The sequence below is a fragment of the Sander lucioperca genome, chromosome 24, assembly GCF_008315115.2.
Source record: "Sander lucioperca isolate FBNREF2018 chromosome 24, SLUC_FBN_1.2, whole genome shotgun sequence".
Taxonomy (NCBI): domain Eukaryota; kingdom Metazoa; phylum Chordata; class Actinopteri; order Perciformes; family Percidae; genus Sander; species Sander lucioperca.
The window spans coordinates 16,800,163-16,817,662 of NC_050196.1; the positions used below are offsets into that span (position 1 = coordinate 16,800,163).

Sequence of the window (17,500 nt, forward strand, 5' to 3'; positions counted from 1 at the left end):
CTTTGTGCAAACCAAAAACGTAATTTTGTACAAACCAAAGACATTTTTGTGCAAACCAAAGGCTTAAATTTGTGCGAACTAAACATGTTATTTTGTGCAAACCACAGACGTAATTTTGTCTAAACCAGAAGACATAATGTTGTGCCAACCAAAGACGTTATTTTGTGCAAACTAAAGACATATTTTTGTGCAAACAAAAGATTTAACTTTGTGCAAACCAAAAACTTAACTTTGTGCAAACCAAAAACGTAATTTTGTGCAAACCAAAGACATTTTTGTGCAAACCAAAGGCTTAAATTTGTGCGAACTAAACATGTTATTTTGTGCAAACCACAGACGTAATTTTGTCTAAACCAGAAGACATAATGTTGTGCCAACCAAAGACGTTATTTTGTGCAAACTAAAGACATATTTTTGTGCAAACAAAAGATTTAACTTTGTGCAAACCAAAAACTTAACTTTGTGCAAACCAAAAACGTAATTTTGTGCAAACCAAAGACATTTTTGTGCAAACCAAAGGCTTAAATTTGTGCGAACTAAACATGTTATTTTGTGCAAACCACAGACGTAATTTTGTCTAAACCAGAAGACATAATGTTGTGCCAACCAAAGACGTTATTTTGTGCAAACTAAAGACATTTTTGTGCAAACAAAGATTTAACTTTGTGCAAACCAAAAACTTAACTTTGTGCAAACCAAAACGTAATTTTGTGCAAACCAAAGACATTTTTGTGCAAACCAAGGCTTAAATTTGTGCGAACTAAACATGTTATTTGTGCAAACCACAGACGTAATTTTGTCTAAACCAGAAGACATAATGTTGTGCCAACCAAAGACGTTATTTTGTGCAAACTAAAGACATATTTTTGTGCAAACAAAAGATTTAACTTTGTGCAAACCAAAAACTTAACTTTGTGCAAACCAAACGTAATTTTGTGCAAACCAAAGACATTTTTGTGCAAACCAAAGGCTTAAATTTGTGCGAACTAAACATGTTATTTTGTGCAAACCACAGACGTAATTTGTCTAAACCAGAAGACATAATGTTGTGCCAACCAAAGACGTTATTTTGTGCAAACTAAAGACTTAACTTTGTGCAAACCAAAAACTTAACTTTGTGCAAACCAAAGACGTTATTTTGTGCAAACTAAAGACTTAACTTTGTGCAAACCAAAACTTAACTTTGTGCAACCAAAGACGTTATTTTGTGCAAACTAAAGACAACTTTGTGCAAACCAAAGACGTAATTTTGTCCAAACAAAAGATGTAACTGTGCAAACCAAAGACTTAAGAAAAAGGGGTTTCCCCTGAATTTCAGAAACGTTTGTTCATTAATTTGTGTCTGTTTCACAATGTTTGTTTTTCTTACTTGTTGTAACATAATTTACATCATTGGCATTTAGATTTCTTTTTTGGATTGTTGGACTTTCAGTAAGAAAACGGAATATATTAATCAAATCATACATTTATTCCATGTATTTGGGATGTATTTGTCATTTTAGTAATCAAAAAAGAAGTTACGTCTTGTCTTGTTTGTCAGTATGAAGTATGATGATTATTTCTAATGTGTTTTTCATTTCACACTCTGTCTGCAGATGCAATCGAGGTCTGATTCGAGGAGGGGAATTACAGTGCAGAGAGCTCCTGTTTCGCTCCAGGCACAGGTACTGTACCTTATCACAAACTGTAATGTATGATTGATGATAGATAACCGCTCCCGGTCCTGAAACAAATTACATCTGCTTCCCCTCTCTCCCTCTCTCTCTCTCTCCTGTCTCTCTCTCTCTCCCCCTTCTCTCTCCTCTCTCTCCCCCTCTCTCCCTCTCTCTCTCTCTCCCTGTCTCTCTCTCTCTCCACCTCTCCCTCTCTCTCCCCCCCCCTCTCTCTCTCTCCTCTCTCTCTCTCGCTCTCTCCTCCACCCTCTCTCTCTCTCTCTCTCCCTCTCTCTCTCCCCCCCTCTCTCTCTCTCTCCCTCTCTCTCTCTCCCTCTCTCTCTCCCCCTCTCATTCCTGAGTAGCAGTCAGACAGTCAGAGTTGTCTTCTCAGCTGTCAGATTAAGGGGCGACTTCATTCACCCAACTTAACAACATTTATCATGATTTCGTCTGACACTTGGTTTTGGGTTAGCATCAACACAGCAGCACAGAAGAGTTTCCTTGAATGCTAATTGCTAACGCTGCAGCGGTTGTAGTCCATTGCATCACTATCATTAAGCATGTGACCCCGGAGGTCAAACCCTTGACCCTTGAAGTCCTGCTGAGATTGCTTAGGTATAATTAGGCCTGTTAAGAGCCTTTGTATGCCAGCGTGGACACACAGAGAGCTCTACGGAGTGGTCTGTTCTTACTCCCAGCTCGAGGAAAACTACTCAGGAACATGTACACGATTCTCACAAAGAAGTTCTTAAAAATACATTTTAAAAAGCTGCATTTATATATTATATCGTCGGGAAGATGACAAATTCCCATGAAGAGACTAAGACGCTTAATCAAAATAGCTGCCTTGCTTGATATAACACTTATATAATAACCATCATTGATGAAAAGTAAATCCATAGTTAATTAAACTTTAGTTATCATGCAAATAAGGCATTCTCCAATGCTAACTTTGGGTGAATTAAGGAAAATCTAAAGGCACAAATAGACACGTTATAGAAGAAAAAGAGAGATTATTTTGGGGCTTTTCTGCCTTTATTTTGACAGGACAGCTAGGTGAGAAAGGGGGAAGACATGCAGGAAATCATCACAGGTCGGACTCAAACCCTGGACCTCTGCATCGAGGCATAAGCCTCTCAGTATATGTGCGCCTGCTCTACCCGCTGAGCCAACCGGCCACCATTTGAGCTAAATTGAATTAAAACGTATGTATTTGCCATTATTAGTGACAGATGTTCTTCCACGCTGTATATCAAATATGACGTGAGAGGATTAACCATCAGCTGATGTCAGCTTCTCTGCTGTAATTATGAGCTGGGAATTTTATGGGCTTCGGATGTAGAAATGTGTCAACACATGCGGGCAAACGTGGCAAAAAAAACAGCAGCGTCAGCCGCCCGAGGTAATAACTCTTTGAGGTTTCAAGAAGAAGAAGATGTCAACATTAAGAAGGAACAACAGCAGCTTTGTGGTTACACACTCAGCGTGTTTCTGTTGATGTGATCACAACATTTTATGGAAGAAAACTTCCAGCGTCTTCCCGTCATATGAACTTGTCGGGCCCATTTCCTCTCTATCCACAGTCACTATCTAATAAAGAGGAAAAAATGCCCCAAAAAATAATGTTGTCCTCCCTGGTCAAAATCTATACACTTTTTTGACAATTATTTCCACGTTTTTTTCCTTTTTTAAAGTTTTTTCCCCACTACCACCATCATACTAATCTATAAAGTACTAATACCAACTTATTCACAGTTTTACACTTATTCTTGGAATTCATGGTCAATAAACCTCATTTATATGAAATTATATCTAATTTTACGTCATAGCGTAGCCACATGGCGTGTTATCGCGAGGCTACGTGTTCTCGCGAGGCTACGTGTTATCTTTCTATCTTTGACCCGTCCTCCCCCCGACCAACCTCCGTACACGGATTTTTCCTTTTCATACTACTCGCTACGCCGTAAATTCACACGCAATCGCAAGGTAATGTAAGTCAATGGAGGCCAAACGGCGTTGATAAACACGCTAAAAACGAGTATGCGTCTTGATAACACGCAATAATGGCATACGAATTGGCGTGTCATACATACGCCACTTCATGACATCAGTCTGGTATGTTCTAGTTTCTTCTCTCCTCTGTGACAGTTACTATATTGAGTTGTGGAAAAAAACAAGCCGCACAAATGTGATTGTAATGTGAATGTAATTGCTAGTTGCAGCCCTAATAAAAAAATAACCAAATTTATTTATATATTTCTCTACAGACAGACCCAGAACTGATGTACGTACACACCACCGCTGACTTGAGCTTCAAAGATACCGGAAGTCATTAATTTATAGTGGAAGTCGGCTTCTCTCAGCTGCAAGAAGGGAAAATCTGTCGGCGTCGCGTTTTGGGGCGTGTTGAGCGACCAGAGCGTCAATCAGAAAGTTTAGGTTTGGTCAACTTTGTGGTAATGAGCTATGACGCAGTTCAGCGGCAAACGACCAGCAACCAATCGGAATATAGACGTCCTTCGCGCTGGCTTATTCCAGAGAAACATACGATGTAAACTAGGGACTTTCTAGGGACTAGAGTGCGGATTGGGCCGCATTTTTCTGTCCGAGCCTGGCCCGAGCCCGACAGAGCAGTAACCGACCCCGGCCCGAGCCCGACAGAGCAGTAACCGACCCCGGCCCGAGCCCGACAGAGCAGTAACCGAACCCGGCCCGAGCCCGACAGAGCAGTAACCGACCCCGGCCCGAGCCCGACAGAGCAGTAACCGACCCCGGCCCGAGCCCGACAGAGCAGTAACCGAACCCGGCCCGAGCCCGACAGAGCAGTAACCGAGCCCGGCCCGAGCCCGACAGAGCAGTAACCGAGCCCGGCCCGAGCCCGACAGGCATTAAGATATTTCTGTCGGAACCCGAGACAGTTGAAATGTAATTTCTTTCTCATGCTAATGACACATGTACGTTTGTTTGTGTGGAAATCTTTTATTAAGCAACTATAGACAGGCATTCGGAAATGTCAACAGATGAGCGCATCAGCGCACACGGGCCAACAAGGACACGTTAACACAGACGCGTACCTACATAATAAGCTTTTTTAAATTTAAAATGTCCAATGCCTTATCGCGCTGATGTGACCGGGCCGGACCCGAACCGAAACATCATTTCTAAATATCTGTCCGAACCCGGCCTCCATCCATCCTCTACTAGGGACCTGTTAAAAAAAACAAGGCATGGGATAAAGTAGCTGGGATAGTTGGTGTCTCTGTGAGTTGGTGAAGTGTGTGGTGTTGTAATTATTTAAGTACGTATGCTAGTCCTCCTTGCTTGATGTGAATGTCCTGCCACGTCAGAGCGGCCAAAGCGTCAAAAGCTTCCCCTTGATAGGGCGGTACAGTGAAGGAACTGCTCTCAAGACCCAAAAACAAATCCATATAATTGGTAATAAGAAATTTATTTTTCAACAATTACAAAGAACAAAATATTTCAAAAGCATAATTATATGTTACACAGTAGACTGTACAGGGGATCAGATGGCATGTGCTTTACTCTAAATGACTCCGTAACGAGAGCTAACAAAATAAAGAAGACGAAAGAAAACTATTTAAGTAATTTGATGAAAAAATATGAAATATTCCATGTCTAGGTACAAAATAGAAAAGAGATTAAGCTGATTATGGACTGATATTATACCCTGATACAGTGTTTAGGCCTCTTTTAACTGTCACAAAGTCATTTACAACAACACAAACATGACGCGGTTGCCATCTTTCAATAGCTAAACCTCTTGGCCTCTTTGGTTCCATGATTAGGTATAATACATTTGAACAGAGCGCAATTTTGCTTCTATAAAAATAACTTTTTCAATGGCAGTTTATATATCTATTATTTTATTTATTACTAGTCACGCAGCTCCCCAGTGCAAATATTCTAACAACCGTTAGAACGAGCGAAAGATTACAGCGGCAGGCGAAGTCGGGGGTTGAGCGTTGGACAGGAGACTTCTCTTCAAAGTAAGTTGGTTTTTTTTTCAACCTGTACCTTATGTTCCTATGTTTCTGTGTGTACGTGACTGATAGGAACAACAATCTTTGACATTGGTTTAGTATGAAGCGAAAACGCTGCAGCAGGCAGTCAACAAAACCATTTTTATGTCCACTAAAAGTTCTGTTGTTGCTGCTGACAGACTCAGATTATTATTCTAAGTGTCTGACAACATTATGAAAGGATCCCTACAGAGATAGACCTTTTAGTTAAAGAGTAAGATCCTTTTAGTTTAACATGAAACAGCCCCGAAATCACCATCACCAAACTACACCAGACTCCATGTAAATAATCAGGACTTTTAGGGTGTATAGAGCCAGCATATTTCCACCAGACTCCATGTAAATAATCAGTACTTTTAACGTGTATAGAGCCAGCATATTTCCACCAGACTCCATGTAAATAATCACTACTTTTAGCGTGTATAGAGCCAGCATATTTCCACCAGACTCCATGTAAATAATCACTACTTTCAGCGTGTATAGAGCTAGCATATCTCCACCAGACTCCATGTAAATAATCAGTACTTTTAGCGTGTATAGAGCCAGCATATCTCCACCAGACTCCATGTAAATAATCAGTACTTTTAGCGTGTATAGAGCCAGCATCTCCACCAGACTCCATGTAAATAATCAGTGCTTTTAGCGTGTATAGAGCCAGTATATCTCCACATGTAAATGGGTGAATTAAGGGTTTATTTCAACCAAACCAGAGTGGTGATTGTTGGAACAGTGGAAAGATGAACCAAGACGGCTTTTGATAGTTTTATTTAGTTTCTGTCCAAATTAAATTAAGTGTGTTTTACGATAATAAAATTACTGATTATTTACATGGGGTCTGGTGAGATTAGTTTTTATGTTTAAAAAAAGGATCTTACTCTTTAACTAAAAGGTCTATCTCTGTAGGGATCCTTTCCATAATGTTGTCAGACACTTAGAATAATGATATGAGACTGTCAGCGGCAAAAACAGCACTTTTAGTGGACGGAAATTAAAGGTGCGCATTTGCCCTTTATTGTTAGATTACAGCTTGTTTTGTCTTGCTTATTCCTGGACCAATTTCAAAGATTGTTGTTTCCATCAGTCACTTAGACATAAATGTGTAACTGGTAGCAGTGAAGCCTGGGAATGAGAGACGAGTTTAATGGACTCGTGAAATAACCTGAAAATATCAAAGTGATGTCAAAGTGACTGAAACTGTGTCTCAAAGTGTGTTTCGGTGCCGAACTGGGAACTCCACTGGGATCCATTCATTTAGACTCCAAAATGCATCCACATCTGGGTCAAAGTTAGCCCCAGTTAGCCTCCTTTTATCTTTCAGTGGTTTCAATTGATCATTACATAAAGGACGGAAAACTAATCTTTTAATTTCGTTATTCAATAACACTGATTTAATCTATTTTGTCCTCTGCACAATAAAGCAGATTCCCCAGAACATGCTGCTCTATTTCAAACAAACATGGCCTCACAATGTGACAAAGAAACATCGTTGTATGATTTTATAAACTCTACAACAATGGTTCCCAACCTTTTTTAGGCTTGTGACCCATCCAAAACAAAGATATGTCTACTTTTTAGCACATTTCATAGGTTGTATAAGTCAACAAGTTCTCAACAGTTCAACCAATACGTGATTATTGTGATTATTTGATGGGTTTGTTTAAAGATGTACAATTATCCCGTGTATTTCAAGAAAAGAATACCATTATTTTGTGTAGTTGGGAACCATTATTCTTTAGCTTTTGTTTTCTTATAGAAGTTGGACGGAGAGATTGTGTCACTTTTGGAAATTTAGCAGCAATCTTTTTCCAACCCTGTGTCCTAATAATCACTTTATACTAATGCAACAACAAATATATTTAGACAGAAATGTAATGCGACAGATATAAGGAACTTTGAACATAACTTTTTCATTAGGGATGCACCGAATCCAGGATTGGACTTCGGGTTCGACTGAATATTGGGCTTTTTGAATTTTGAAAATTCCCGTTGATTACAGGAAGGTGTTTACGTAGGTGGAGCGTTCAATGCAGCAGGCTGTGAGAAAGTGAAAATGGAACTCGTGAGCAGAAGAAGTGTAGTTAGGCAGTACTTTCAGTCAAAAGAAGGCCATTCAAGTCCAGATACATGTTCAATCAGCAATGCTGATTAGTCTGGTGGTGGCGAGGACCCTAAACTATACACAACATCACCGCTGTTACAACATCTGGTAGGAAACATCTGGAAGAATACGAGTTGTGATGAAGGAATCTACAGACAGCAGCCAGAATGCAGCAACTTCAGGTACGGCAAAGGAAGGACAGTCACTGTTTACTCAATTAATGAGTTTACTGTGTTCATGGACTGAGGATGGGACGAGGATTCGGTATTCGGCCGAACCCCAAAAATCTGGATTCGGTGCATCCCTAGTTTTCATGGACTGGAATAATACATAATCCAGAAATTACGTTTCTGTCAGAATATATTTGAAGGAAATCTTTAACTTTATCATCTGAGAGATGATAAAACAGCTGACATGTTGGCATTCATGGAAAATACTCCTTGTCGTTAAAAAAATCTGTTTTAAAAATGTAAAAACTTTGACTTCAAACCTCATTACTTTGATTTTAATATCTTTTTAATATAATTTCGGTTAGCCTAGCTTAATATAAGCGTAACTTTCAGGAGACAGGGTCGATTTTTCTTTACAACGGGGAGAAGATTGTCAACAGTTGCTGTTTTTTCTTTTATAACTTTGACTTTTGACTTGACTGATCAACTCTTTCTGTCGCAGTTCAAGACATCACCGTCTTCTACCAGAAACACATTTTCAGTCATTAACAGAAACTCCTCCTGCCTCGTATCCAAAGCCCAAACTGCCCCTTTTTGCCACACTTACATTTCAAGTATTGAAATGGAAATTGGTAAATAATATACATTGCATAGCTCATGCGGCACTTATTTCTTTTAGAAGGACTGTGGGCAAATGGTGCGCCACCCAGGGCTCGTTAAAGGCATTTTTTAATCTGCAAGTGCTATCAAAGTGTGCGTCGAGGAAGTGCGAAGTTGCACGTCACTAAACTGAGCAATATGGCAACTTTTCACTTTCACTGACTGGATTTTTCTTTTGATTTGAACAACAGGAAGCGATCGAATCTGAAGCTGAAGGAAGGTTTTTTTTTTTTTTCATGATCCAAACGTTACCAAAAACGGATAAATGTTCCTGATATTCATTTCACCATTTCCACGTATGCAAAGAGTATTTGTTTGGGGTTGTACGTGACGTATTATACGTGTACTTATTGAAATCTTAATATTCCAGTTGGGGGGGGTGGAGGCTACATCTACACTACTACGTTTTCATTTTTAAGCAGCTTTTAGAGACAAAAAACGATTTCCGTCCACAAGAATTTTAGTTTCAGTAGCGGAACTAATCTGCGTCCATATTAACGTGTCTGACAACACATATCACATGACCGTTCACACACACACTGGGCATGTCTGGGATTGTCTGGCATGTGCGCGCCGGTGTAAACAGGAAGCAGATTGCCTGACGTTACTCTGCGGTTTAAAATCATGGATGTAGAAGTAGGTTATACAGAAACTACTTTGGAGAAAGAACGACGGTGAAACGTAAGAGCAGGGATGTATTATCTTGGAGCGAGGACGAGGTGGAACTGTTACTGGAAGGTCTGTAAGCTACCTAACCGATTAGACTGACTGACATGTGTCGTCGTTTCCAAATGTCTCCCATTGTGTCCGTCCAGACTACAAAGCAACCCCGGAGTATTCAAACCAAAACGGGGACAGCAGTGTTTCCAAATGTCTCCGTTTTAGGAGCTCGGAAAGGCCAAAGTAGTGCAGACGAGAGGCGTAACGCATAGTAGTGTAGATGTAGCCTAAATCATGCTCTCAAACTATTTGCCCCCTCCCATCTATCTTGTGGTGAACTTTTGAACCTGAAGTTCATATCTCAACATCCAAATCGAACTGTATTAAATCTGAGTGGTTTATAGCGAGTGTCAAAGTACTTAAAGATATAAATTTGAGGTGTAATTTCGTGCTTGATTTTGTAATTTCAGACGAGACATTGTTCCAAGAGAATCAAGTAATTTGAGGTTGCAAGTTCTTAGATTTAAGGAAAATTGAGTGCAGAAATTACTTATTTGAGAAATGGATTCATAACTTGCGGACAGGAGTTGAGAATTTGAGGGAAATGTTTATAAAATCCCTTTCTACCTTTGTACACTTGGTAAGATCTAAAGAAATCCCATCACAAGTCAGGGTCACCCTATAAAAAGTTAAAATACTCTTCCAACTTTCAGAAACATGCAACAGTGCGTCCTCAACAATTAAGATAATGAAAAGAGAAGAATCCAGAGCTGTGAAGAGATCGGAAACAACCTCCAGTGAATTTGGGGTGTGACACTTCACATTCCCACTCTACCTTTTAGTTTAAAGGATTATTTCACTGTTTGTTGACTGCGTCAACCTTGTTGAAAAGTCTCTACAGATTGTTTTTTTCAGCATCCATCCGTTTTTGGAATGCGTCCAAAAGTTCGTATCCACGTTTTTATTGTGGAACAAAGTTTCTCTAAGACGTAGTGTGAATGGCCAGAAGTGCTGTATGTTGGTGAAGTTTGACTGATAAAATTTTCAGTGCTTGCCCCGTGTGTTTGCACATGATTCTCTTGCAAAAAGAGGCATAGTTGAATCATCTTCTTTGTGACTCATGTAAGGCTCCTCTGGAGACGTTATTTTCACGCTCAAGGTTGGGTTTACGTTCTACACATGAAGAGTTTAATTCCAAAACTTCTACACAAGTGGTACCTACTCTAACAACGTGACTGATAGCAGGGAATTACATCAACTGATGCTGCTTTGTAAAGGCTAGTAGGTTACATAAGTCTTAGCAAACCAGATCCTCTCTATCTTAGAGATATTTAACGAGGAACTTCAGAGATTGATTGTTTCTCCGAAGTGGATTTTTAAAGATTTGGAAGATAACTTTTCACGTCCCTTTGAAGGAGACTGAATCGTTTCTACACAGAAACAGTTTTATAACGAAATATATCAACAGACATAAATATATATACAAGTTTTTGTGCAGGCATACATGAGGGAGTGTAGATATGTGTGGATGAGATTGTGTGTGCTCATGTTTTCTCCATCGTCCATAAATATTCTGTTTCTATATTCATTTTGTTGTCGTTGTATTATCGTGAATCTGTTTGCAGTTTTAAGTTCTTCAGTTCCACCTTAAATAAACGGTAGTAAAACATACTCAAGCGCAGCCACACTCTTCAACGATCATGTTGGGAACGTCCCGCTTGACGATGTTGTACTCGTCGTCAAAGTAGAGCATGGACATGGTGCTGAGCTTGGTGGGGATGCAGCACGAGTTCATGGAGCCCGGGCTCATCCCACGCATGCGGTATTGGTTCACCACCGCTGTGTGGAAGGACGAGGCCGACCCGGGGACGCCCGCCATGTAGGCCGGACAGTTCCCTTCGCAATAGTTCCCATAGTAGCCCGACGGCGCGATGATCCAGTCGTTCCAGCCGATGAGCCGGAAGTCTATGTAGAACTGCTGGCGGCAGCACAGGCTGCTGCTGCCGTCGCACTCCAGCCCCCTCTTGCGGATGTGGTGTTTGTTTTCGACTTGTCGCGCCTGCACCACCAGGAACGGCCGGTGCGACTCGTCGTTGTGGTTGAGCAGGATGGGCACGACGCCTTCTGCCTCGCAGCTGTCGCAGCGCACGTCCAGGTTCTGGCGACGATCGCCCTTCTCAAACACCAACCGCACGGCGTCCGTTAGCATGAAGGTGTGCCAGCCACTGCGCTTCAGCTCCACACGCTTCTCCACCAGATCCCACTTGCTGCCGAGGCCCGGCTCCTGGTAGTACACCTTTACCGTCACCTTCCGCCTCGAGCGCACCTCCGAAGGTGGCGGCAGCAGTTTGAAGTAGAGCCAGAGCGTGGCCTGCGTCACGTACAGGTTCTGGTTGCCCTCGCTGGAGATCAGGAAGAACAGGCTGGACTTGGAAGTCACCATGTCATCTAAAGGAACAAAAACACATTGACACATAGACGGATTGATTATTAATAAAGTAACACTTAAAAGACTTTGAACAACCACCAAAAACTGAGCATCTGTAAGAACTACTGTAGGGCTCGGTTAAAATTATCGATTCTCCAATTAAAGTCTTTGTTTAGTGATCTGAAATCTTTTTTTCGAGCTTTTAATACAGTGCTGCTCATAAGTTTATGAACCCATGCTAAAGTTGACTAAAAAGAGGAATACAAAAATAATCTTTTGGAAATTGATCTTCAAGCCTTAATTTAAAAAATCTGGAAAAATCCAACCTTTAAGGACATCAATTTTCTTTGTGAGTGAATAATGTATCGTAAATAAAAAAAATGTTCTTCCTTAAAATACAGGGGGCATAAGTATACACACCCCTATGTTAAATTCCCATAGAGGCAGGCAGATTTTTATTTTGAAAGGCCAGTTATTTCATGGATCCAGGATACTATGCATCCTGATAAAGTTCTCATGGTCCCCACATCATCACATACCCTTCACCATACCCCCACATCATCACATACCCTTCACCATACCCCACATCATCACATACCCTTCACCATACCCCCACATCATCACATACCCTTCACCATACCCCCACATCATCACATCCCCTTCACCATACCCCCACATCATCACATACCCTTCACCATACCTAGAGATTAACATGGTTTTATGTCAGTCAGCCTAATAGCTGGTTTGATTTGCATTGAGAGATGATTTTATGGAAAGTACCCCATGCCAATCTCTAGGTATGGTGAAGGGTATGTGATGATGTGGGGTATGGTGAAGGGTATGTGATGATGTGGGGGTATGGTGAAGGGTATGTGATGATGTGGGGGTATGGTGAAGGGTATGTGATGATGTGGGGGTATGGTGAAGGGTATGTGATGATGTGGGGGTATTTTAATTCCAAAGGCCTTTAGCATGGGTTCATAAATGTATGAGTGCCACTGTATATGTCTTTTTACCATGGATGTAGAAGTTAAAAAAAAGTACTTCAAACGAACTTTTTGAGGGTCACTTCTTCTTCATAACATAATAACTTAAGTTAAACATGAACCTGGTGCATTATAAAAAATATTTGAGAGTTACTTTTTGCTTGTAGGTGTGGATGCAAGGGGGGTGTTTCTAAAGGAATCTAATATAATTGAGCAAGCTAAAAGTTCTTCTGTATTGAAGACCACATTTCCTCGGCGTTGTTGGGGATCCTTGCTTTGCAATGAGAGCAGCCCAGATTATTATAGGATGGATTCAAATGTAGCAGATTTGTCAGCTAAACATTCAGTGAAACGCCAGAGTGTAAAAAAAAAACTGGCTTCACTCAGTGGCAGCACAGATCTGCGGACTGTGACAGGAAGGCGTTGGGCGCAGGGCCACTTGGCCTCCGAATTGGCCTAAATATGAGAACGAGGGGGGGGCTTAAGAGAGCGGCACACAAAGCTTCAAAGGCATTGCATTGAATGCTGCTTGAAAATGAGATCTTATGGAGCCTAACTGTCCTCACAATGAGGCCTGAGAGCATGTCGCAGGGCCAGGCAGTGCGGGAGATGCAGCAACAAAACTGGAAGAATGAAGACGCAAGAGAAACCATTTACATGACATTAGCTGGTTCTCAGAAGCCGTGGCCGCTGCAACCAGCAGACTGCAAATGGTCAGAGGCTTTTTATTTGGGGACCATCAGCTCGTTTGTGGGACCATTAAAAGGTTTTGGAAGCAAGGCAACTGAGGGATTCAAAGCCACAATCTGAAATTCATTCAACATCTTTCTTAGAGATAAGTTTCTACAGATTAATCTTTTCTGTTTCCCCTGCAACTTTCCCACAACTAACGAATACCACAAGTGCTTGAACTAAACCAAACATGAAAGATGCATTTGATTCATCTCTTCATTTATTGGGCTTTCATTGTGTGTCTTTCGGGCAAGCCAGTGGTCCCATTAAGGAAGGATAAAGTTTTGATCTTGAGCCGAGATTTTGTAAATATCCTTAGAGTTCTCCTGGGTAATGGATGGTTTGATGAAACAGGACTAGAAGCTCCTTAATTTACTGTGTTTTACATTTTAGGTACTTTATCTTGAGGTGCTTACAAAGCTTTCTTTTTTGATTAAGATGTGTGTGATATGTTGGTATTATTCAGGTTTTAGAAGCATTCTTTGGACATGTATACAGCACATTAAGAATGCCTGTTAACGGTTTAAGGCCCAAAAGAAAAGCCCACATTTCTGGTCAGAAGGAGAAACACAGCTACTTTTAAACATTATGAAAGACGTGGTCTTGAATATGAGCAAACATCGCAACGGCAACCTTTTCAAGAAGGTGTTTGAAGGAATGACAGAGGGAGTTCACACGGCTGAACAAGTCCGCCACTGCTGGAAAACTGGGAAAAAATCCTGTTTTGCACGGCTGAATGTAAACGGGAATATAAGAGGAATAATCACTTTTATTATCTGTGTAAACAGCTTGGAGGAATAATGTATTTTTCAGAATAAGTAGCGAAAACTGGATTATTATGTGCATGTAAACCACCTTGTACAACTAGCTTTGATTTCAAATGTCCCGATGGTGGACCAACAGTCTCACATCACTTTCTGCTTTTGTACCAACGAAGCACCAGAGCTAGAGAGATGCAAGGAGAGCACGAGCTGATTGACAGCTGTCAGGTGAAGAAGATGACGTTTGTAGGAAATCAGAGCGAAAGAGGACGTTGAGTTCGCCACAGGAACTTGAGATTTTGTAGCTGAAATACAGAACACATCCTATCTGTGTATCAGAGGAAAAGACCAACCAGGCATCGCAAAAGCTTCCACGCGTGTTGCATTTCATGCTACAGAAATGTACACAAATGCTATTCAAAGTATTCGAGGGAGCAGACTTTGTTGGTGATCATCAAAGCCTCGACATGCATTACCTCATCCATCACAAGACGAGGTAATCTCCGAGTCATTACTCAGCAGCAGCTTGGATGTTAGATCAGGCTGCTGCAGATTAGCGCGCCGCTGTCGCCCAGGCGAGATAAAAAATCAAGAAGTTAAGTGCCTATAAAATGAAAACAAGAGGTTAAGTTAGCAAAGGAATTTCCCCAGTGTGGGATTAATAAGGTCTATCTTATCTTATCTTATCTTAAGTTGAGCTGCAGGTGCAGATTTTGCAGGTCTGTCAACAAGTATTCAATCAAACGGGACATAGCTCACTTATTCTGAACTGTTGGGATCAAGGCAACATCTCAGATGTCTGTAATGTAGATATAAACAAACGGAGGACTCTGATTAAGTTGGCTGAATGGCGGCTGTTGGGGAGTGGTCGTCTCACAATGAGTTCGAGGAGGATAGTTAAATGACGGTGTGAGAGAGAATTAATTGGTCACAGATCACCAGCTGCGTTGTCTGAGATGGTAATGAGATTTTCACATGAACTCCAGGACAAGCTGCACTCAAAGACAGAAAGAGGTGGAGGACGAGGACGACAAATGTGAATAAGTAATTGATATTAAGTGGTCAGAAAGTGTTTTTGAATCACGTGATCATTGAAAAAGAAAGACAGCAGCTGCTCTAGCTGGCTTGCTGGGACATTGGGCAAATATTAAGGTCTTGATTTGTTTCTGGTGAAAAATGTTTAGTGTGGAATAACAGACAGAAAGACAGATAAAGAAGCCGCACTGTGTTGCAGCAAAGATTGTGTAACATGCGAGTTACCCCGGCTTCCCAAAACAGTTTATAATATCGTTGTAAAAAGCAAAATTTAGGCTTAAATAAAGACGACATTTCTGCATTTCTGTATGATCATCACTGGAAATCTGTGGCTACAAAAATGATGACTCTTCTGTTTTTTAGGCCAGCTTTGCCACAACGCAGTGCTCGAGCAAACAGAGAAATGGGGAAGTTACGTGCATGATATCCTTGGCGTTCAAATGGTTAAATGTGGTGGCTATTAGGACTCGACTTCCTTCTCTTTATTCAAAAACAGTGAATGATTTAGGGAGGGTTATACCTGGCCTTGACAGAAACAAACTAAAACTAAATATATAAAAACTAAAACTAAACCTTTCTTAAAAACTGAAACAAATCTAAAACTAGCAAACACACAAACACACACACACACACACAAACACACACACACACACACACACACACACTGTGAATTCTAATGGGGTGCCAGGCTGCAGGGTTCAGCCCATCAATCTGCATTCAGGCCTTGCGACGGCCGACACAAAAGCTCTGACCTTATACTGAGGGGACTGATTCAACACTGCCATGTCACACACAGACACACACATACAGACACACACACACACACACATGAACACACAATATCCTGGATGTAGATGCATGTATACGCCAACGCAGACACTTGGAGTGGACGGACACACGTGGGCGAAACAGGTGGTGTCGTTGATCATTTTCAGCTTCTTTTCAGCCGTCCCTGAGTAAATTGTTCCTCTGAGCCTTGTCGCCGTGCCATGTCCCCGCTGACAGCCGCTCTGCTCAGGGCCGGTAACGCAGCCAACTGGCAGGCGCACGGCGCCAAGGTGGAAGGTCTGCAACACAGCGGCCACAGAGAGAAACATCTGAAACTAAAAGGCTCTCAGCGGGGAGCGAAACCTCCGCCGACACCGAGCAGAGCTGCCCAAGTTTATGTTTGTGTGTGCCGGGGGTTTCTAGGAAAGTGAACACAACACTGGGGTGGAAGCCAGGAGTCCCAGATGTCCAACGTTCTCTCCAGCACACAAATGCAGCATGCTTAAAAAACAGCTCTTTCAGCTCTCCATCCACCAAACTACACTCATAACTTCGGCATTTCTTGGACTTGGAAACTTGTGTTGTTGGAAAAACTTGGAAACATCCTCTTTCCAAGTTTGTTGACAGACTTAAAAAATGTAAAGCTGTCTCTAAACTCTGTAAACAGCAGCATTAAAGGATACCAAATGCAGCAAAATCCATGCTTAAAAATCCAAATTATGATCAGCTTTCCATTCACCAAACTACATTCAAATGTTTTGTGATTCTGTGGTCGATAAATCTATACAATAACATCCTGTTTCCAAGTTTTTTGACGCAACAAATACACAGCTGCCTGCACAATCACACTTTAATGTTTCTTAACTCTCTGAACAGCTTCGTCTGACTTCAAGGGTGCAAACCGACATATGATGACACCCCAAGACTTGTTTTTATAGTCAGTGTGCAAAGGAGTGTAAAAACAAGTATTAATACCGCTTTGGGAATTGCGATATTCAACCATGCAGGTATGGCAGCTGTTTGCACAGCCTTTGCTTTTATTTTTGGCGGGTTTTCAAGCCCTTGCATCAACATCTGTTCAACATCAGCATTTTCCTCGGGTTGTTTCTCATTCAGTCAGTATATAAAGACACACACACACACACACACACACACACAGAAAGCAGAGTGCCAGGCTCATCAGCTATGCATCAAATAACATTTCAGATATTGAATTTCAAAGTTCAACAAAGTGTCCTGCTTCATTACAATGAACCTGCAGAGTCAAAAGCCACTTAAATAAGTTAAATTTAAGTTTTTCATTGATAAATTGATGCACTTTTCCGGTTTGGATGCTGTGTGTTTTTAAAGATAAGAGGATCTTTTTTTAGGGGGTAGCTTAATTGAATGTTTAGGATTAGCTGCATCGTGATCATCTCTGCCTTTGCTGCATTTCTCATCCTTCAAAAACGAACTTAGTGCAAGAAGCTGTCAGCTCTCCTCCCTGCAGGAGGTGTTGGCTTGTTGC

General features: G+C 41.2%; 1 protein-coding gene and 1 long non-coding RNA gene across 2 annotated transcripts in view; one reads left to right on the plus strand and one right to left on the minus strand.

The window, feature by feature from the left end:
* Positions 1-1,664, plus strand: part of LOC116044857 — a 53,859-nt gene extending 52,195 nt beyond the window's left edge. The window contains exon 3 of the long non-coding RNA XR_004103764.2: positions 1,596-1,664. This is a non-coding gene — a long non-coding RNA (uncharacterized LOC116044857). The remainder of the gene's footprint in view (positions 1-1,595) is intronic.
* Positions 1,665-9,713: 8,049 nt separating this feature from the next.
* Positions 9,714-17,500, minus strand: part of LOC116044852 (inhibin beta B chain-like) — a 9,074-nt gene continuing 1,287 nt past the window's right edge. The window contains exon 2 of the mRNA XM_031292403.2: positions 9,714-11,731. Within this exon, the coding sequence (XP_031148263.1) occupies positions 10,956-11,731 (776 nt within the window). The 3' untranslated portion in view covers positions 9,714-10,955. The remainder of the gene's footprint in view (positions 11,732-17,500) is intronic.